Below are 23,097 nucleotides of genomic sequence, written 5' to 3' on the forward strand. Positions count from 1 at the left end.
ACTAAGTGTAACTTGTGAAAAATCTGATAGTTCGTGAGAAGCTGCGAGTGGCTTGAAAGTTTGGAGTAACAGTTAAAAACTGATTTTGTACTAATAAATTACATTAAAATGTTTGAAAAACTATTTTATTATATTATTTATTTGGAATATTAAATAAAACATTGATCACAAGTAATTCACAATTTTTGTTGAGTTTACAGTACATGTAAGAAAGGATTCCTATTCAGTTGTATTTCCACGCTCACCACTAGAGGCAGACATACAGTTTACCAAGCAATGACAAGCTACCTATGACATCACAATGCACCGTCCTCCATCAAGACTATAAAAGGCCAGAACACAGCAGTTGTCATTGACCAGCGGCCATTCGACATCGTGCAACCTGTCACTCAGCACTGACCATTCAGCAGTGGTCACTCCGCAGTGGCCTTTCAGCATGCATTCTGCATCACACAACCTACCGAACAGCAGCTAACAGAAGACAGCGAGAATCACCTCATATACGATCTATTCTATACCCAGTAAAGTTGAGTGTTCTGAATCCTGTACCGTGTTTTTACTGACACGCTTGGGTGAGGACAATCCCCTGATCAGCGCACACCAGATAGTAAAAATCCTTATATGGTCCTTCGAGCTAGAGATGAAAACTTCCTAACATTTGGTCCTTCGAGCTGGATAGGAAATACTTCCTAACACTTGGTCCTTCACTTGGATGTCAGAGCAACCTTCCTGTGAGTGTCTACGACGCAGAACTCAGCCCCATCCCACCTAAAAGACTATGAGGTGAAATACTATACACAGCGTTCACATGAACAAGAAGAGGATATACAGCAAAACACAATTAGTGATGAATCTAGTGTGTTAACCCCTGATTATAGTGATTCCCTTCCTTTAAGTTCACATACTGATAACATCGACCTAACTGCTGGAGCTACTGGCGCTCCGCATTCGGATGTTAACTTACAACAAGATAGACCATGGCTCACCACACTGCCTTTTGGAAGTGATGGAGAGGAGGAGCCTTTGTTACTAGAGGACGAGACTGCACCCACATCCGTTAGGCATAACTCAAAGCTTTAAGACCTGGAGAAGATAGTTAGGCAACTGTATGAAGATCAAGTGGCCTTTCACGAGGAATACCTACAATTTAAAACCCTTTATCAGGATATGCAGAATTTAACAGTTAATCTGCAAGCAGCTCTGCTAGCACCCCGACTACAGCGGGTCATAGAGACTCCAGCCCCATTGCCCAGAACTATCTTTAAACCACCTAAAGCATTGGTGCCAGAGCCAGTGCCCTATATTCAGCGGTCTACTCCCTGTAGACCCCAAGTGCCACCTAGTAAGAGTCCCTTTAAGTCAGAAACGGATGCATGTGCCTGCGGGACAAAGAACTATCTTTAAACCACCTAAAGCAGTGGTGCCAGAGCCAGTGCCCTATATTCAGCGGTCTACTCCCTGTAGACCCCAAGTGCCACCTAGTAAGAGTCCCTTTAAGTCAGATACAGATGCATGTGCCTGCGGGAGAAGACCACAGCCTGATCCCGATCATAATCTACAATATCCTTCTTTGATGGGGCGGCTTCAGAGTGTTGTATCTCCGGACATGTCCTATAAGAACCTGCATCCAAGAATTTCAAACTTCACCAGTCCAGACCCTAGAGAGTTCACTCATCCAAAGTTAGCCCTTGATAACATTTATTCCCTTCCTTTTTAGTTTTAATATATTAAGTTAATTAAGTTCAATTATTTTAAAAAGTATATTGTTGCCTTTAACCAAAACAAATAATCCAGTTTTATTGATTAGTTTATTCAATGAATCTACAGGTATTAAAATTTTTTTCCAACAAGAATGTGTACAGTACAAAAAATGAAAACTGCCTTTATTTTCCAAAAGTCTTATAAATGTTTACTTATTACAAAAATACTAATAAAACTATAAGCATTTACAAAATAATAATACAAAACAAATATTAAAAAATAAGGCTTTTGTATTATTTCCCTTTTTTTTAAACTGAAAAAAAAAAGCTAACAATGCATCAGTTATTCAATGCAATACCAACATGAAGGAATGAACATGATCAGTACTGAAACAAATGTACTGCTACAGCAAACAGCACAACTTTATGGAGAAAACATACAGTATGTCCTGCCTTATGACAAGAGTTTATTTTTTCCAGGACCTGGACCTTGTTTGAATGCTTGTTTGCATTTAGTTCCATAAATAACTTTTGAAATACTTAAAAAGTGTATCTCAGATCTTGGGGGTAAGCCAAGTTTAATGCATTAATTAGACAAAGTGTCGCAGAACTTGCATTTGCCACATTGTTTAGGTTTTCAAATATTTGGATGCCTTTATTGATGATGCCAACATCTTCATATGGGTCTGTAGCATCTGCTCCTTCATGTACGATGTCATAGATTCCCAGGGTGGGGTTCTGCATCGAGGTTGCAACGACATCATGTTTAACATCCTAAAAATATTGAGTATAAAAAGAGAATTACCAACAGATCAAGGGTGAGAGGGAGGGGATGGTTGCACAGAAACATAAAATACGTTTTAAAAAAATTTAAATGACTTACCATATACTCCTTCACAAGGTTTGACGGTCTTTATTCAGGTAGACAATAAGGGCTTTCAGAATGCATTCTCGTTTTTTTCTCGATGGAGACATTCTGAACAATGTAAAATGAGCATAAGTTAGCGCTTTACTGTACATCTAAAACTCTAAGTAGCATCATACAGATTATCCCACTGTGATGTTTTTACAATAGTCAAGTTTGTCTATCCTAGCGACCAGTACGAGACATCCAAAAATGGTCCTAAATCAGGAGAATTTTTCAATTTCTGCTATGGAAAAGATGCACAATAATCTTTGAGGTCAGAGTTGTTCCAATTGTTGCAGGTGCAAAAACAACTCTGGTGCATACTGTTTCATTAAAACAGTCTGGTTCCAAATGAAAAGTTGAAACTATCCAGGTCGCAGATTCGGTAACACCCCGAAATTGAGTTACAGTACAGAGGTTTTCCAAGACAGGTTCTACATGGAATAGGCCTTGCAAGGGTCTTTAAAGAAGTTGAGTCCTCGCACTGTGCGTCAGGTGCAGCAAAATGTCACAGTACATGTTGGAATCCACAGATTTTTCTGCTTCCACCGCCATGCTTGACTGTACGCAAGACACAGTTTTCTTCGTACTTCTCACCAGGTCGTCGCCACACACGCTGGACTCCATCTGAGCCAGACAAGTTTATCCTAGTCTCATGACTCCAAAAATTCATGCTCTTGGACAGGTTGTTATCCAGCAAACTGTTTGTGGGGTTTCTTATGAGCAGCTTCAGAAGAGGCTCCATCTGTGCATGTGCAGATATTACCTGTTGACCAAAGCGTGGTACTGCAGAAACCACCAACTCTATTTCATTCGTTTTACTTAAATTAGTTGTCTTAAACTGAAATATTACTTTTTTTATTTTGTCAACACAACTCTTAATTTTAATACACAAACTTAAGTACATTATTTAATTTAAACATTTATATTCTTTGGACCAACAGCAGCCACATTTTATTTTTTTGAGTGCAAATTTACAGAGGCTCGCCTAATAGCAGACTCATTCTTGAATTTCTCTCGGCCATAAACAGACACTATGACTATGCTTAATGACAGATATGGACTACCTTTTCAGTTAGCCCTAACTAAGATAGCCGTCATTAGCCAGTTTTAATCTGTTCGCCCTCCAAATTCAAGCTCTCGTGGGTCTTCTGAACTCATTAGGCTCTGAGGGAGATGGCGAACTACAGTGCGCCAACACATGCAGCACGCTTACTCACCAAGTTACCTCCGGATTTGCGTGCTTTATTCAAACAACACCTGCCTCATCAGAATTCCTACACTCTACCGGATCTGGCAGAGTGGCTCAAGCTTGAATCTCGGTGTCAAGAATCTAAGAACTCGAATCAGAGAAAGGATCAGAGAAATAAGATGGTGCGGCCCAAACCAGGCCCAGCGGCGAAGCATAAACTCGCTTCTGTCCTGCATGGAGCTGACCGACCCCCAGAAGCAGTTATTCGAGTGCTGACGCCCTCGCATCAGTCCAAGCCAGGACGGGGATCTGAACAGAGCAGACCTTTGTGCCCATACTGCCATAGTACTGAACATTTATTTAAGCCAGTGTACCACTTTCCAGGCGTTCAGTACAAATCAGATGATCAAGTGGATCAAAGACAAGAACCGTTGTTGGAAATGTGGACGATTAAACTTAGCTAAAGATTGTACCCTAAAGAAGCCCTGTCATCTGTGCAGTGGGAAACATCTTCAAACCCTTCATGTTAATAGCCGACCCTGTATCTAGACAGGCCAGAAGGTTCCAAGCGTGTTCTGCTGAAAGTGATTCCCGTTGTATTACAACACAACAATCGAGCCCTGAACACTTATGCAGTACTCGATGACGGATCCGAAATAACTATGTTACTCCCAGCTGCAGCTAAGAAACTAGGGCTACAAGGACAGAACTTAGGATTTAACATTAAGAACTATTCGACAAGATATCAAGAAACTCAATGGGGCAGCAGTTTCCTTTAGAGTATGCTCTATATTCCAACCCCAAAAGAGTTACTGGATCCAGAATGCCTTTACCTCTGAGCACTTAGGTTTGGCTAAACACTCTTATCCCATTGAAACACTCCAGCAGAGATACCAACACCTGAAGGACATTCCTTTACAGCCTATTGATAAAGTACAACCCCTCCTTTTGATACGAGCAGACCATCCTCACCTTATAACACCCATTGAGCCTGTACGCCTAGGGCCCCCTGGAGTTCCAGCAGCTATCAGAACTAGACTAGGCTGGACATTACAAGGCCCAACATGCTTTTTGCAGCAACAGCTACAGCCTCAACAATGTTTAAATATTTCTATCACTCCTAAAATGGAAGAACTATCCCGGAATGTAGAGAGACTATCGCAAGGTGATACTATTCCACACAGAAATGAGAAATGAATCACGCGATCAAAGCAGGATCGAGTTGCAATGGATCTGTTGCAAACCAGAACAACCAGGGTGATGGTAGATGGAGTGAATCGCTACGCAAGACAACTACCTTTGAGGAAAGCTAATATGCCACAACTCTGTGCCTCTAAGAACTTTGTTATGCCCAATTTAAGAAGACTAGAGCGGCGGTTGGCAAAGGATTCCGTGAATGCAGTTGCATATAATGAAGAGATTAAGAAGACTAGAGCAGTGGTTCTTAACCTAGGGTTGATCGAACCCCAGGGGTTCGGTGAGTCAGTCTCAGGGGTTTGGCAGAGGTCAAGACACACACCCGACTCATATGATTCGTGATGACACGCCCCGCTTGGCCATCATTGGCTGCAGGTGATCACGCAACATCGCTTGGCCTATCTGTGCTGCAGGGAATTTGGTGCGCTCAGTACTCGACTTGTGACTGTCATGATAGTACGTCGTGTGATTTATTTCTTAATATTTTAATCCCTCCATACTAACTATGTCGAGCTAAAAAAGAATGTGGTCAGACGAATATGTACAATATGGATTCACATGTATAACGGAACGTGATGGGAGTCGGCGTCCTAACTGCATGATTTGCAATGCCAAGTTGAGCAAGTCTAGTCTAGCACCGGCAAAACTAAGAGAACACTTCCTTAAGCATGGAGATGGAAAATACAAGTACACAACGCTCGCTGAACTCAAGGTGAAGAGAGCCAGATTAGATGAAAAGGCTACTCTGCCTGTTCTCAGCTTTGTACCCATCAACAAACCAATCCTCACAGCATCGTACGAAGTTGCTTACCTGACCGCAAAGCAGGGCAAACCACACACCATTGGTGAAACACTCATAAAACCAGCTGTGTTGAAGATCGCGAATATCATGCTGGGAAAAGTGGCTGAAGTTAAGTTATACCAAATTCCTCTTTGAAATGACACCATCAGTGACAGAATAGAGGACATGAGCAAAGACATCTTGGCTCAAGTAGTTGCAGATCTGACTTCAAGCCCGGCAAAATACAGCCTTCAACTCGACGAGACCACAGACGTTTCCAATCTAAGCCAGCTTGCTGTATTTGTGCGCTATGTGAAAGACGACATGATAAAGGAAGATTTTTTATTTTGTAAGCCTCTTACAACAACAACTAAGGCAGCCGATGTGAAGAAACTTGTGGTTGACTTCTTCAAAGACAACAATCTTTCGTGGGATATAGTTTCTGCAGTTAGTTCGGACGGAGCTCCAGTCATGCTGGGAAGAATGTCTGGTTTTGGTGCGCTAGTGAAAGCCGATGCACCACATATCATTGTTACGCATTGTATTCTGCACAGGCATGCGTTGGCAACAAAAACCTTGCCTCCAAAACTGGCAGAAGTATTAAAAATTGTAGTGGAATGCGTGAACTATGTGTGAAATTGTGCTCTGAGGCACCGCATCTTCAGTAAACTGTGCAAAGAAATGGGCTCTGAATTCGAGGTACTTTTGTACCATTCTAACGTTCGGTGGTTATCCCAGTATTTGTGCACCAGTAAAATATATATACCTATGTTTTGAATTTGAAAAAAATCATATTTTATTTTTTCAATTAAGAAGGGTTTGGTGGAGGCGCATATGAAACTGGTGGGGGTCAGTAGGAACCACTGGACTAGAGCTTGTTACACCAAACAGGTGGAGTCAAGGTCCACTTGTTTTACTTCAAGCTGAATCAGAGTGGCCAATCCTGCCAACCCTTAAAACCTCTGAAGATAAAGTGGAAAAGAGAGCCAGTATATTTTGCGGTGTCTCACAAACATCAAAGCCCTTAGATCCCAGTAAGTACAATTCTTGGAAGGACCCTGTTGAAGCCACAGTTCAACACAGTCAAAGTGATTTAGATCAACCTAGTATACCTACCGCTAAGGCTTATGTGACAGCAGAACATCTCCTTTTTCATAACATTTAACAAGACAGTTTTCCAGAGGAATACAAACAACTAAACTCTGGTAAGCCCCTATCCACTACAAGTAGATTACTCACTTTAGCCCCAGAATTCGACAAAGCCAGCTATAGACACTGACTCCTTCCTCATGGCTCTGAGGAGATTTGTAGCACGCAGAGGCACCCCCTCAGAACTGATATCTGACCAAGGCACTAACTTTCAGGGTGGAGAGAGAGTGTAAAGAGATACCTTAAAGAATTGCAGCCCGGAACTTTAACCGCATCTAGCCAAAAACAGGATGGAATTTTGGTTCAACCAGCCTAATGCCCTTCACTTTGGTGGCAGCTGAGAAAGAGAGATCCGATCTCCTAAAAATGCCCTCCATACAGTAGTAGGTGCACAAACAGTAACAGAAGAAGTTCTCCAAACAGTACTTATCGAGATAGAGGGAATCCTTAATAGCAAACCTCTAGGTCAGGGGTGGCCGAGCCGCATGTGGCTCTTTGGCTGGTTTCATGCGGCTCTTACGTTCATATCGAAGTTTGTGTGCGTTTTTTTTTTTTAATGTGCGTGTTCGCTTCGCTTGAGTTCAATACGGTATTTTAAGACTTAAATGAGCTTGCCCCTACTGGGAAACTTTGCGGTATATCATACGAAACACAATTGTCATGATGCAGTAATAAAGCGCAGCCAGCACACAGTTATCTGGATAAGAGCAACATGTCTGCGGTGTGTGGATAGCGATTTGCAAAACATGCAATGCTGAAATTTCAAGAGGGGGTGTATCTCCAAAGAGTTTCTCCAAGTCGGGTTTAATTTATCACCTGAAATCCAAACATCCCGATTGCCATTCTAAATATGAGAAGAACACGGCGCAGAAAAGTAAAGTCAATCCGAGCATGCGCACTCCGTCTGTAGAGGACGTTTTTGAAAAGGCAAGAAAGTTTTCCATTGATGGTGCCAAGGCAAAAGGCATAACAAAAAATTATGGATTTTATTGCCTTTTGAATTGAATTTTCATTTCGGTGCATCCCTAAAATATTATCGTTGGTGTGGCCCTCTGACACAATTCAGGTTTCTCATGTGGCCCCTTGAAAGAATTTATTGCCCACCCCTGCGATATATTCATCTCACGCACATGCGCATTTGACGAAAATACCGTATTGAACTCAAGCGAAGTGAACAAGCACATAAAAAAAAAAAAACGCACACAAAGTCCTTGTTTTCTACCCTGAAACACGTGACATCAAAGCATCAATCTGTTCTGACTGACATGTGAAAGAATTGCTTCGAGTGGCAACAACGGAATACGAGCCAGATTTAAAGGGGATTGTTCAAGGCAAGGAATGCCAAAAGTCCCACTAAGTAACATGCATAGTAGAAAAAAAACGCTATTGTAAATTATTATATATTTTTTGTGGACTTGGTTAAACTAAGAGTTTGTGTGTGTGAGACAGTGCAGCGTTCATTGTTGAAAATGACTGTCCTGTGGTCTTAGTACTATAGGAGTCAATTTCTGTCATTATGTTGGTGTGTGACATTTACAATAAATCTGGCTAAGCAGAGGTAGGTGTGTGTGGGTGGGTGTGTTTGTGTGTGAGTGAGTGAGTGTAAGAGGAAGGGATGGGTAATTTTCATGTGTGCCCATGTGTATGATGTGGCTCTTTGCGGTAACACAGTAAAAAAATGTGGCTCTCGGTCTTTGACTGGTTGGCCACCCCTGCTCTAGGTTATGTCTCCTCCAATGTAGCAGATTTCGACTCAGTTACCCCAAATCTCCTGCTCATGGGGCGGTCAGACAGTTCTTTACCTCAAGTGATATACCCTGCCAATGAATCCATTGGACGACGTAGATGGATACAAAGTCAAGTTCTCACTGATCGTTTCTGGTCAAGCTTCATGAGACACTAATTACCCAATCTCCAACTACAATATAAATGGCATGCAGAGACTAAAACCCTTGCAGTTGGGTCTGTTGTTATGATTGTTGATCCCCAGTTACCATGAGCCCTTTGGTTGATCGGGAGAATGTTGAGGACATTCCCTGGAGCAGATGGACAAGTAAGGTCTGCAGAGGTCAACATTAAAGGTTGCTTGGCCAGTTACCCGTCTCATTAATCTACCAGAGATAGCAGATGAGGATGACACTAAGATCAAACCGACAGACTTTTAACTAAGATTTAGGAGCAAATATGCTATGCATATTTGGGGGTGGCAGTGTAAGAAAGGATTCCTATTCAGTTGTATTTTTAAGCTACCTATGATATCACAGTGCACCATCCTTCATCAAGACTATAAAAGGCCAGAACACCGAGCAGCAGTCGTCATTGACCAGTGGCCATTCGACATCATGCAAGCTGCCACTCAGCAGTGGCCTTTTAGCATGCATTCTGCATCACGTAACCTTCCGAACAGCAGCTAACAGAAGACAGCAAGAATCTCCTCATATATGATCTATTCTATACCCAGTAAAGTTGAGTGTTCTTAATCCTGTACCGTGTTTTTACTGTCACGCTGGGACGAGTACAATCCCCTGATCAGCGCACACCAGATAGTGAAAATCCTTATATGGTCCTTCGAGCTAGAGAGGAAAACTTCCTAACATTCAGTCCTTTGAGCCGGATAGGAAAAGCTTCCTAACAGTACATGTACAATTCCCCTTGAAAAAAGGAACCATCAAAAAGAGAGAGTCAAAACCTCGCTTTTTTTTTGTTACTTGTGAGGGGTCATAGAACGTAACTTTAGGTATCTCAATTTGGGAATCGCTTCGGGTGTGACCAATCCAGGAAGCATCAATCACACCACGTCTGTCGGCTGAAAGACTAATCACGACAGTGATGCGGGAAGTCCCGCCTCATTACATACACCGCTGCTGATGGTCCCTGCCTCATTCTCACATATCACTTTTCCATGCACTGCAAGGAGGGAAGTGTGGTGAGATACCTCACTCCTGTTATCAGAGAACCGGGGTTACGTAAGTAACCTAAAGTTCTCTTTCAATCATTCGTTCGGTATCTCACTATGGGATATAGACAACTCCCATATTGCAGATATGCTGTCCTAAGCAGATGTCAACCAAAATATAAAAAAATAACACGAGATTTCCATCCCTCAACGAAGAGAGCGGAAATGTGAGAAATGAAAAAACATCCAATTTACGATGTTTCCATCTCCCTTTGTCATTTTTTTTTTTTTTTTTTTTACACACTCAGGACGGAATGAGACACCGAAGCTCCGTGATGTCCAGCCTATAAAATCGGACAAAAGTCAAGTCAAGAGGCTTTTATTGTCATTTTTACTATACACAGTACACAGTAAAAATGAGACAACGTTCCTCCGGAACCCTGGTGCTACACTAAACAATAACATAAAGCTACAACACAACACAAGCTACATAAAGTGCATCGAGTGTAACCTGGTGCAAACAGTGCAGACAAAAAACAGTACAGACAGACAACACAAGACAAGACACAAAACCAAGATAGCGCCGACCAGTAAACCTACTGTATACTTGGTTATACAGTACTGTGAACTGTAAAAACTATACCTGGGAGTGAGTATAAGAACACAATGTAGTGCAAAAATACAGCAGCAGTCAAGATGTGCAGAAGACAGCATGTAAACACTGTAGTATAATAAAGTTGAAGGTGCAAAAAAAAGCATGTATACAATGTAAACAATATAGTAAAGTGCAAAAGACGGCATGTAAACAGTAATACAGTGAAAGGTGCAGTTAAACAGATATCAGTTATCAAATATAAGGAATTTGGTGCGCTTGACGATCTCCACTGAGGATCCATCAATAATCAGTGGAGATTGGTCGCTCTGTGCTCTCCTGAAGTCCACAACCATCTCTTCCGTTTTGTCCACGTTCAGAGACAGGTTGTTTGCTCCACACCAGGCTGTTAACCGTTGCACCTCCTCTCTGTATGCTGACTCGTCGTTCTTGCTGATTAGACCCACCACGGTCATGTCATCAGTAAAATTGATATGATTCGAGCTGTGCATTGCTACACAGTTGTAAATCAGCAAAGTGAACAGCAGTGGAGTGAGCACACAGCCCTGGGGGCCCCAGTGCTCAGTGTGGTGGTGCTGAAGATGCTGTTCCCGATCCGTACTGACTGAGGTCTCTCAGTCAGGAAGTCCAGGATCCAGTTACAAAGGGAGGTGTTCAGGCCCAGTAGGCTCAACTTCTCAATCAGGTGCTGAGGAATGATTGTGTTGAATGCTAAACTGAAGTCAATGAACAGCATTCGTACATATGAGTCCTTGTTATCCAGATGGGTGAGGGCCAAATGGAGGGTCGTTGGAGATAGCATCATCCGTGAAAAGGTTTGAAAGATACGCAAATTGCATGAGGTCCAGGCAGGGTGGAAGCTGGGTCTTAATGTGCCTCATGACGAGCCTCTCGAAGCACTTCATCATGATGGGAGTGAGCGCGGCGGGACGATAGTCATTGAGGCAGGATATGGTAGACTTCTTCGGCACAGGAATGATGGTCGTTGTCTTAAAGCACGTGGGAACAATGTTACTGTTTAGGGAGATGTTGAAGATGTCAGTAAAGACATCCGCTAGCTGTTCTGCACATTCCCTAAACACTCTGCCAGGAATGTTGTCAGGTCCAGCAGACTTCCATGGGGTTAACTCTGCATAGAGTTTTCCTCACTTCAGCTGTGGTTAGACAGAGTACCTGGTCAGTGGGAGGAGGGGTGGTCTTCCTTGCCTTCACGTTGTTCTGTACCTCAAACCGGGCGTAGAAGTCGTTGAGCGCATCTGAGAGGGAGTCATCACGCACACAAGCAGGTGATGTGGTCTTGTAATTCGTGATCGCCTGGATGCCCTGCCACATGCGCCGAGTGTCTCCACTGTCCTGGAAGTGGTTGTGGATTTTCTTCGCGTGTGCGCGCTTTGCCTCTCTGATGGCACGGGATAGTTTGGCCTTTGCTATTTTTAAGGCCGCCTTGTCCCCTGTTCTGAAGGCAAAGTCTCTTTGTTTCAGCAGCACACAAACATTTGCAGTCATTCACAGCTTCTGGTTGGAGCGTGTAGTGATGGTCTTGGAGATGGTCACATCATCAACGCACTTGCTGATGTAGCTGGTCATTGATGATGTGTACTCCTCCAAGTTGATGGAATCGTCATTGGTTGCAGCCTCTCTAAACATATCCCAGTCAGTGCACTCAAAACAGTCCTGAAGAGCAGAAGTAGCTCCTTCTGGCCAGGTTTTCACCTGTTTCAGAACCGGTTTAGAGCGTCTGATGAGCGGTCTGTATGCTGGCATTAACATAACAGAGCAGTGGTTTGAGTATCCGAGATGGGGGCGGGGCTCCGCACAATACGCACCGTATTGTTGTTTGTGTAAACAAGATCCAGCGTGTTCGCTCCTCTCGTTGCAAAGTCCACATGCTGAATGAGTTTAGGAAGCACAGTCCTGAGATTCACATGTTTGAAATTTCCGGCGATAATAAACAATCCGTCGGGGTGAGCATTCTGCAGGTCGCTAATAGCACTGTAGAGTTCACACAGTGCCTCCTTAGCATTAGCACTGGGAGGAATGTACACTCCAACAATGGAAACAGTGGTGAATTCTCGTGGTAAATAAAAAGGTCTTAGTCTTGAGTCATTTACGAGAAATCCATAGCAAACCGCATACAGGAGTTATGAACTGAAAAGCATGAAGTTCACTTACCTGCTTCGTGGTAGAAAGAGCCAATAACAAAGCGACCTTCAGCGAAAGTAGCTTCAAACCAATACTCACTATAAGCTCAAAAGGAGGCTGAAAGAGCACGCTCAGGACCACTGACAGATCCCATGGTGGAATCAGCGGCTTTGAAAACGTGTTCAGGTGCCGCGCTCCCTTCATAAACCTGCACACAAGCGGGTGATGACCAATAGAATTTCTATCAATCCCTACGTGGCATGCAGAAACAGCGGCGAAGGTAAACCTTAAAGGTTGAAAACGCCCTGCCCATATCTAAAAGTTCTTGCAAAAAGCACAACACCTCTGCCACAGAACAGTGAAAAGCGACAATCTGTTTTTGCGCACACCATAGCTCAAATATACTCCATTTCCTCTTATTTGCAGATCGCCTGAATAGTCTCAATCACCCTCGGAGACAAACCAGTGACAGAGATTCAACCTCTCACGGGCCAGGCCCAGAGAGCCACTCTGTCTGGTGCAGGGTGAAAAATCTCTCTGCGTGCTCGCGAGAGAAGATCTCTGCGCAACGGGAGAGGTCAGGGCCGATCATGCAGGAGTTGAAATATCTCCGTTAGCCACAACTTCCCTGGCCATTGGAGGAAATGCATAAAGCAGTAAGTTTGGCCACGGGTGTGCTAACGCATCCACACCCATAGGTGCACCGTTTCTTGCCAGAGAGAAGAAAAGAGGGCAATGAGTGTTTTCGTGTGAGGCAAAGGGATGTACGGCTGCCCGGCCGAATCTCTCCAATAACAGGTTTACCACCTGAGGGTGGAGAGACCACTCCCCGTACAGGGGATTTCCCCTGGACAAGATGAATGCCCCCACATTCATCACTCCCGGCACAAGTCACTTGTGATGATAGAAAATGCTTCATGCCCCACACCATAAGTTCTCACGCTAGACTGTGAAGTTGAGGAGCGCGCGTTCTGCCCTGGCGATTTATGTACGCCAGCGCCGTTGTGTTGTCTATCCTGCCCTCGCACACTGCACCCCAACCCGATTAGGGTGGAGGTGACATGCCACCGACAGTTTGACGGGGGTTGGGGGTTTGGACAGCCCTAAATCCTCTATATTGTGCACATCCAGTCTAGAGAAACCCTTAACGGGTACTCTATGTGAGATGGGACGGCCAGAGTCAGCTGCTTAACTGGGGAAGTGCGTGATGGCAGCCTCTTCCCATCATATAAATCCCTCTCAGCATCCTGGTGCACCTGCTGAGATGGCCAGTGTATAGATAGCTTTTTGGATGCTTTCCTACACATCTCAACGATGTCTAGCTCACCTGGCATAGGAGGAGGGGCCCATAGCACTTCCAGGCCTGGAGAGAAGATCAGGAGGAAGGATAGCATCCTTCTCGTCATCCTCCAAATCCTCCTTCAAAAAATTAACAACCTCATCATCCTTGTCCCCAACTAAAGGGTTAGAATCAAAGAGCGGAGGAAGGACAGGAGACTCTCCCCAGCTACATGGTGCATGAGAAGCAGCCTCGTTCCTCTCTGCGGGTGGCAGAGAGAGACATGGGTCTCGTTCATTCGAAGAAATGAGAGCAGTGCAGGCTGCCCTTAGGGTTAGTGAGCACAGCCTGTGCGTGTCTAACTCCCAAACACACTTTGCACAGGGGAATTAGAGTCTTTGGCCGAGATCATAGACCCGCATGCACACAGTCAGGAGGGATCTTTCCCCGCCGCCGTGCAACTGGATGGGCTTGCAGTCGCCATAATGGAGGTGCAAACACAGAGAGATAAATGAGATCATCACAATGTGCCTCTCGAAAACGGGTCTCGTACGATACCTTTTTATTTCACTTAACGCAAGGTGAAAGGAAAAGCAGAAGCAAGTATTCGCTTTAACAGTGAAAATTTCCCTCAAAAGAAGCAGCCGCGCTCGAAAACGTACCTCAATGAACAGTTTCGCGACCACCCCTAAAAGATCTGCTGAGGATAGCTTCCTGAAAAGGATTTTCATGGGCAAGTGATCGAGAATGAGGCAGGGACCGTCAGCAGTGGTGTATATAGGTGGGACTTCCCGCATCACTGGCGTGATTGGTCTGTCAGCCGACAAACGTGATGTGATTGATGCGTCCAGGATTGGTCACGCCCGAGGCGATTCCCATAGTGATATACCGAACGGATGTTTGAAAGAGAACCCCACGAGTATCGAGGTTGCACTGTATGTTCTGTTACAAATTAGTATAATATACTCACCTTTAATATTAATGCAATCAAACTAAAAATTATTTTGTACATTGTAATTAACTGTAATTAGCTTCCTGAAAAGGATTTTCATGGGCAAGAGAACGAGAATGAGGCAGGGACCGTCAGCAGTGGTGTATATAGGTGGGACTTCCGCATCACTGGCGTGATTGGTCTGTCAGCCGACAAACGTGATGTGATTGATGCTTCCAGGATTGGTCACGCCCGGCGATTCCCATAGTGATATACCGAACGGATGTTTGAAAGAGAACCCCACGAGTATCGAGGTTGCACTGTATGTTCTGTTACAAATTAGTATAATATACTCACCTTTAATATTAATGCAATCAAACTAAAAATTATTTTGTACATTGTAATTAACTGTAATTAGCTTCCTGAAAAGGATTTTCATGGGCAAGAGAACGAGAATGAGGCAGGGACCGTCAGCAGTGGTGTATATAGGTGGGACTTCCCGCATCACTGGCGTGATTGGTCTGTCAGCCGACAAACGTGATGTGATTGATGCTTCCAGGATTGGTCACGCCCGAGGCGATTCCCATAGTGATATACCGAACGGATGTTTGAAAGAGAACCCCACAAGTATCGAGGTTGCACTGTATGTTCTGTTACAAATTAGTATAATATACTCACCTTTAATATTAATGCAATCAAACTAAAAATTATTTTGTACATTGTAATTAATTGTTTTATTAGATATTAACCTCTTAGGATTCTGGGTCGCGTGAGCGCAACTAATTGCCAATTGTTCTCAGGTGTTAATGTTTAGCAATAGATTAAATTAATAGGGAGAAGAGTAACCATGACTAACTATACATCATTCTAAAGCTCTAAGTCTCAAGCAGCGATTTCAGATCTCTGTTTTTCAATGGAAAACGTATAACGAATGTATTTGCTGAATTTGTGTAAGCAGTACACAACAACATGCATAAAAAAACACACTACTTACATTATTATTGTAATAACGAGTCACAAACACATCCACTGCTGCTAATCCTGGTTTATTAGGAAAGATGAGGGTCGACTGAACAACATGCTGTAAAGCATTTCTGCTCCAAAAAACAATAGTGTTGTAATTTAGATGTTTATTCCTTTGTTTACGTCACAGAACTTCGGCTGGTGTTTGTGTTTATATATTTCCGAATAACTTTATCATAAAAAACATCTTGGTGACAAAAAAGTGTTACAAAACGCTTGAGACAAAAACCAAAAAACACGAAAAAAGTAAAAAAAAAATGATGATAAAAATCTAAAAGAGGCGGAATCCTGGGTGGAGTTTCTACTCTCTCTGCAGGTGTCGTCATGTTTTTTTTATGCGCCGCCTTTCATTTCAAATCTTTTCTTTCCAGCCAGTAGCATTATGGAAACAAAATGACTGATGGACAGTGTAGCCAATAAGTGCAGGATTCTAACGATATATATGAGGATTTTATTCTCCACGTGTGTGAGTCTTAGTTTTATTACTCTTTACAAACTCTTACTGGCTGAAGCAGTGAAGAAGCAGTGACGAGCCAGGAAGTGATGCAGCTCTCAGGTCAACATAAACAGCTGTTTATAACTCGTGCTAACTGTACTTTGTTTACAAAAAAAACAAAACAAAGAAAACAAGGAAAAAAATAATCAATCAAATAAGGTGTTTTATCGGAGATTTGCAAAAAAAAAAGCAGCGATGTGGAAAATATTTTTGGGGGCAGAGTAACAACAGAGACATGGAGATCTCCATCTGTAAGTTACAATAAATCCCCCTTTAGAGTTTATACGATTTTATTGGTTTTATTGCCTGTTTGTTTTTATAAGAGAAATGCTTGAAAAGTAAGTTTGTGTGTGTTAGTGTGTGGGTGTGTATTGTTGAGATTGGAATGGCCAGACATCAATATGAATGGTCATGGCTGTAAAACAATAGCTTGTCTGGCTACCTGGCCATCAATATGAATGCTAAATCAACATCAATAGCCCCAAACATGTATAACAAAAGCCTTTAATGGTCAGCCATTCATTAATATGCAGACTGTATGAATAGAGTATGAATGATCACCTGAGTTTAGCAGGTGGGTCCTCAACAGGGGCAGGGAGAAAACGATTAGACATAGTCTCAGATACATTTTTGTAGGAATCTCATTTGTTATAACATTTTCATAAAATTTGAAATATACATGTGGCTTTCAACCCAGTACTTTTCTGGATTGCTCCAGGACTGATTTCATGTACAGTGGAACCCGCTTATCTCGCCCTCGGTTATCTCGACAACCCTATCAAGTCGCCGTTTTTGAAGTGGAACCGCCAAATTCTCGCTTTTTCTAAGCATTTTTTATCGGTTATCTTAATTTTTATGTCGCCGAACCCTGATACCCGAGCACAAGGGGGGAAAAATTTGCCATTTAACGTCGGTTATCTCGGTGCAGCCGCAGAAGAACTCGCGAAAGTGGCGGAAAAATCAAGGCTTACAGCTGCTACAGGTGTTGTATTGTATACTGGTGAATCTCTGCTGTTAGTTAGTGCACATATGCCTTTTGTTGTTAAATGTTATGCGATGAACGGGAGGTGAAAGCGAACGTGTGATGACCATCCAAAATCATAGAATGAACACCGGCAGGATCGGGGGGAATCCGGAGTGCACTTTGAGAAGAAAAGCGCAGCTGTTGAGAGAGAGCCGGTGGAAAGGCACGTACCGGGATATGCATGCGCGATAACAACGACCGCCGTGAACCAACATATACCAACAATAACGGACAGTGAGAGTGTGGAAGTTTAAATAGGAGCTGGTGATGATGCTAAACGAGCACCATATGTGCGCGATTGAAGCCGCGGGAGCTTCAGAGAAAGCGGCCGAGAAAGCACCTGCCACGCTGAAGGGGGCCGAAGGGGGCGTGGCAGGTGGATTCCTGACAGATAAACATGTACCGTATGTATTTTTATAGCATGCCTTTATGAAACAAATCGCGGCAACGCTGTTGTGTAAAAAAAAAAAAATTTAAAAACACGTGCATGCACATTCTCATTTATTAACGCACATCATGTACATAAATAAATTTCAAGCACGGTAATATATTGCCGCCATTTTGATTTTCGTTTATCTCGATCATCGGTTACCTCGATGCTTTTTGGCAACCCCCTAGGACATCGACATAACCGGGTTCCACTGTATTTATATATGATAATAAAAATAATGTTCAATGCAGGAAATGTCTATCTATGGGACTTAATCATCTATAACTTTATATATTTTTAAGCAATCAATATCAACTTTGATGTTTGACAGTAAAGCTCAAAGTGTCTCCTTTCCAAAGATATTTAAATTGTGTATGTAGCACATTTTTTATCAGGAACTGTTAACATTTAAAGTTAGGCAGAGCATTTCAGCTGTGAGTCCTTAAATCTGGGCGGGGAGGGGAGAACCAGACATAGTCTCAGATAAATGTTTGTAGGAATCTCATTTTTATGATATCTTCATTCAATTTAAAATATAAACTCATGAGACATGTGGCTTTTAACCCATTACTTTTCTGGATTGCTCCAGGACTGATTTCATGTATTTATATATGAAGGAAAAACATTTATTTAAAGGAATTTTTTTTCTACAGTACTTAATCATCTATAACTTATTATTTTTTTGAACAATATAAAACAGTGAATAATGGACAGTAAAGCTCAAAGTGTCTTCTTTTTAGAGATATTTATAGTGTATGTAGCCCACTTTTATCAGGAACTGTTAACATTTAAATTTAGGTAGGGCATTTCAGCTGTGAGTCCCAAAATCTGTGTCGAAGGCTAACAGGTTAAATCTGGTTTACAGGGTATTTAGGAATTGAGGTCAGGGTTTGGGAATCTTAACTTTTTTTCTCTTAACCTTGGCAAATCTATGTAATTTGGTGTTTAATTTGGGTACATGTGTATTGTTTAAAAAAAAAAACAATACACATGTACCTACTTGTAGTGTCCATGTAGTTTTTTTTTTTGTCCTTTTGTCTCAACAGGAGTTGATTTGTCAGGGTGAGGCCTTGAAGAGGACAGAAAAAATGGTGGATAATATGACACAGAACATGAAGACAAGTCAAAAGAACATAAACTCTATTAAGAGTGTATGGGGAGGTTTGGTTAACTACTTCAAAGGAAATTCTGAAACAAGGTCTCCACAGAAGGAACAGCTACCAGTCTATGAGGCCAGCAGCAGGTATAGAGGTTCAGTATTTTAATAAATACAATTTTCCTTTTTTTTTTTATTTGCTGCATTATATTTTGATGTCATTGACACATAGACTTTGAGCTCTAATTTAAAAGTCTTTTAACAACATTCCATTTTTTAATTTCTTAGGGTTGCTGAGCAGCCATAGATGCTTATGGCATGTTATTATGTTTAACGTAGTATGTGGATCATGAGCCCCTTAACTTTTTCCATGCTCCTTTCTTCCCATTAATCTGGTAAACATTAATCTTGGTTTAAACCTTGTTCCAGAACTGGGCATCCCATGAACAGCTATCAGATGCAAATTCACTTTTGTATCACTTGGAATCGACTCTAGATCTTTTATCTCCTGCATGTTTATCAAATTAGGAGGACACCTAAAAATAACTGGATTGCTTTGATGGCTTAATTTCAAATGCATAATGATATATACAAAGGCACAAGTACAACATTTGTGACAATCCAAATACTTATGGAACTGAGTATGGAGTATAAAAACAACAGCTGTAGTACTGTTAATCTATTCAGGCACTACTCTACTCTCTTAATTATACCATTTATATTTACTGATGCCATAATATACACACATTATTTATATATATATATACATACATATATATATATATATATATATATATATATATATATATATATATATATATATATATATATATATATATAATAGATTACAGACTGCCCTGGCAGATAGCAGGGAGCATGAAGATAAATATGAAGCCATCCATCCCAGCCTCAGGAAACTGGACCCAATTGGTAAGCTATTTTTTTCTCTTATTTCAAGTGACTATGATTTTTTTCGCTGTGTACACACAGATAAGATTTAATGTGGCTCAAAGCTGTGTCTATTTGTCCTTAACTGTAGATTTCTGGAATTCGTTTTTCAGCAAATTACCGTAATTTCCGGACTATAAAGCACACCCTTATATAAGCCGCACCCACTGAATTTTACAAATTTATTTTTTTTTTACATAAATAAGCTGCACCTGTCTATAAGCCGAATGTCTACACTGAAACTAATTAACTTTACACAGGCTTTAACAAAAGACACTAAATGCAATATGTTGCGCTTCTATTAGGAGCATAGCGGTATTTTGGGACTTTTCCCAAAATACCGCTATGCTCCTAATAGAAGCGCAACATATTGCATTTAGTGTCTTTCGTTAAATGTGACTGCATTCTGCCGCTATTACTGCGTGTGTGTGCGTGTGAGACAAAGGATTTTCTGGCTCATTTTTAAGTTTCTTTGACTAACCCGTAACGCTGTTGCCAAGAAAAATAAAAAAGCACGAGTTTTGGAAACCTGTCTGTGCTTATATGATTTGTGTTGCAACTGGAGTTACCGAGCTCTCCCTTTACCCAGACTCAATGCGCTACAACGGCTTGTATCTAAACAGTAGCCGACCAAGTAAGTCATTGTTCACTGTCTTCCTCCTTCCTTTCACAACTACAGTGGTACCTTGACCTATGAGTGCATTAATGTACGAGTTTTCCGAGGTACAAGCGGTCACTCGGTCGAATTTTTTTGCTTTGTTACGCGAGCAAAAAATTGAGGTACGAGCTCGAGACGCCGCTGCTAGATGGCGAAGCGAGGCCAGAAAGTGAAGATTGTGACGAAAATTAAGATAAGCAAAGAAGAAAAAGTTAAAATGTAAAAGTTTAGGGATACGTAGTGTACAGCAGCTATAGTAAAAAACTAGTTTTCCCTCCGCCTCCGCTTATCGCCTCTACCACCCCCCTCCACACACACACACACACACACACACACACACACACACACACACCCCCACCGGCACTTTCGTTAGTCGTCTCATCTCCAAGGAAAATGCACTGAATAAAACCTTATTATATCTTTACATATACTCTTTCTATTATGTTTTTATACAAGATTTGTTATTTAGAAATGTATTTTTCAATTTAATAACATGAAACATAAAAACGGGGTGTCATTTTGAGGGTTGGAATGGATTAATGCCATTTTAAGTATTTTCAATATGGAAAACTGTTTTGATGTGCGAGCAAATTGAGATACGAGCTCGTCCACGGAACGAATTAAACTCGTAGGTCAAGGTACCACTGTATTTCTCTGGGGAGTTTATCTTTTGTCATCATCGTGCTGGAATGGTGAGGTGTGTGCGTGAGGTGAGGTGCGTTTTTTCGTTTCCGTTCGGAAATTTTATTGGTCTAATGTTATGTCGCTCAGTTTTTTGGCTTAAAGTTTGTGAATCCGGGAAAAACCCAGGAAAAATCCACAAATAAGACGCTTCGTTGTTTAAGACGCTGGGTTCAAAACGTGGGAAAAAAGTAGCGGCTAATAGTCTGAAAAATACGGTATATTGTTTACTGAAATAATGTCATGTTTGTCAGATTGAACAATTTGTACATCAAAGGGTATATGTAAATAAATTCATATTTTATTAATTTAAATACCGAAACCTATTTTTTTTGTTCAAGATTAAGCTCACATATTATGTTTGCCCAAAAAGGAGCTTCATTTGATAATGGATCATCTCAAAATGGTCACTCAAAGAATAGACACTTGAAAGCTGCTCATCAGCATCTGGACAATAACTTAGGTGAGAAAATAATTAAGAAACAATGTAAGGAATGAACAAACAAATACACCAGCTTTGATTATTCAAATTGTGTGTGTGTCTGTGTGTGTTGTGTGTGCATGTGCGTTTTTTTATTAAGATGAGATGTCTAAGGGGCTGAGTCGACTGAAGAATTTGGGCCTGGGGTTGCAGTCAGAGATCGATGATCATGATGTCTTGCTGGACACACTGCAAAATAAAGTGGATTCTATGGAAAGCAAGATAAGCTCCTCTAACCGCCAGCTAAAAAATCTGAAATGAAATTACAACATTAATTCCATATTTCACTAAAGAGCTTTTATCTTATCTTTTAGCTAAATTACAAACATTTAACATAGTCTGTGCTTATTTTCTAAGCAGGTGTAAGGAGCAAGAACATGTTTCAGTAAAAGAATACCTATTTTAAACTGTAATGTTACATAATCTTTCTTTATATCATGACTTTATATTTTAGGTTCATGGTTTATAGGAATATTTTTCAGTATGATTACTGCCTTCCAAACAAGAAATTCGACACATTTCTCAGTAAAGAGAAATGAAATTTTGCTTACTTGATGTTTAAGTCTGAACATTGTTGTCGGGGACATTTAATAAAATTTGTGCAACATGCATAACTTTCATGTTTTTGCATTATTTGAATAATCTTTTAAAAATGTGTTAGGATAGCTTTCTGGCTCAGAGGATAAGGAAATAATAAGCAGGCAATAGGTCCACAAAGAACCTGGCTTTTCTTTTCCTTTTTTCCTGTTGGAAGGCCCCTCCTCACAGTTTTCACAGCTGACCTCTAGCACACCGAACAACTTATGACCGTATGATAATTATAATGGGGAAAACCCTATGGAGACTTGTGGGACTTTTCATACTGAAAATAATATGGGCTAGATAGTTGGATTATACCCCCATTAGGGGTAGGGGTAGCCACAGCGGATCATCCGTCTCCACACCCCCTGTCATCTAAATCTGCCTCTGTCACACCAACTACCTGCATGTCTTCCTTCACCACATCCATGAACCTCCTCCTTGGCCTTCCTCTTTTCCTCCTTCCTGGTAGCTCCATCCTCAGCATTCTTCACCCTGCCTGCACTCTTTTATTCACTTCTCTAACACACTCTCCATTACTCTGCACTGTTGACCCCATGTACCTGAACTCCTCCACCTTCTCCACCTCTTCTCCCTGCAACCGCCCCACTCCACTGCCCTCCCTTTTATTCACAGACTTGTACTTTGTCTTACTCCTACTGACTTTCATTCCCTTTCTCCTCAGCACATACCTTCACCTCTCCAGGCTCTTCTTAACCTGCTCCCTACTCTCCCCACAAATCATATCATCCGCAAACATCATAGTCCACAGAGACTCCTGTCTGACCTCATCCATCAACCTGTCCATCACCAAAAAGAAAAGAAAAAAGAAAATGGCTCAGAGCCGATCCATGATGCAGTCCAACCTCCACCTTGAACCAGTCTGTTGTTCCT

The 23,097-nt window shown here is 41.7% G+C and overlaps 1 protein-coding gene and 1 long non-coding RNA gene across 4 annotated transcripts in view; one reads left to right on the forward strand and one right to left on the reverse strand.

The window, feature by feature from the left end:
- The window catches only part of snap29 (synaptosome associated protein 29), a 33,565-nt gene extending 11,327 nt beyond the window's left edge, over positions 1 to 22,238 (forward strand). For 2 of the 3 annotated variants that reach the window (XM_046870889.1, XM_046870888.1), the window contains 5 exons: positions 18,807 to 19,003; positions 19,701 to 19,787; positions 20,179 to 20,183; positions 21,517 to 21,606; positions 21,725 to 22,238. In XM_046870889.1, the coding sequence (XP_046726845.1) occupies positions 18,807 to 19,003; positions 19,701 to 19,787; positions 20,179 to 20,183; positions 21,517 to 21,606; positions 21,725 to 21,885 (540 nt within the window). In that variant the 3' untranslated portion in view covers positions 21,886 to 22,238. The remainder of the gene's footprint in view (positions 1 to 18,806; positions 19,004 to 19,700; positions 19,788 to 20,178; positions 20,184 to 21,516; positions 21,607 to 21,724) is intronic. The other variant, XM_046870890.1, reaches the window with a different exon arrangement.
- LOC124399740 lies at positions 2,329 to 8,980 on the reverse strand. Its single transcript, XR_006928276.1, has 2 exons — positions 8,921 to 8,980; positions 2,329 to 2,676 (listed from the first exon to the last, which is right to left on the reverse strand). It is a non-coding gene; the product is annotated as an uncharacterized LOC124399740 (long non-coding RNA).
- Positions 22,239 to 23,097: the final 859 nt, after the last annotated feature.

This window comes from Silurus meridionalis, chromosome 17, assembly GCF_014805685.1.
Source record: "Silurus meridionalis isolate SWU-2019-XX chromosome 17, ASM1480568v1, whole genome shotgun sequence".
Classification (NCBI taxonomy): domain Eukaryota; kingdom Metazoa; phylum Chordata; class Actinopteri; order Siluriformes; family Siluridae; genus Silurus; species Silurus meridionalis.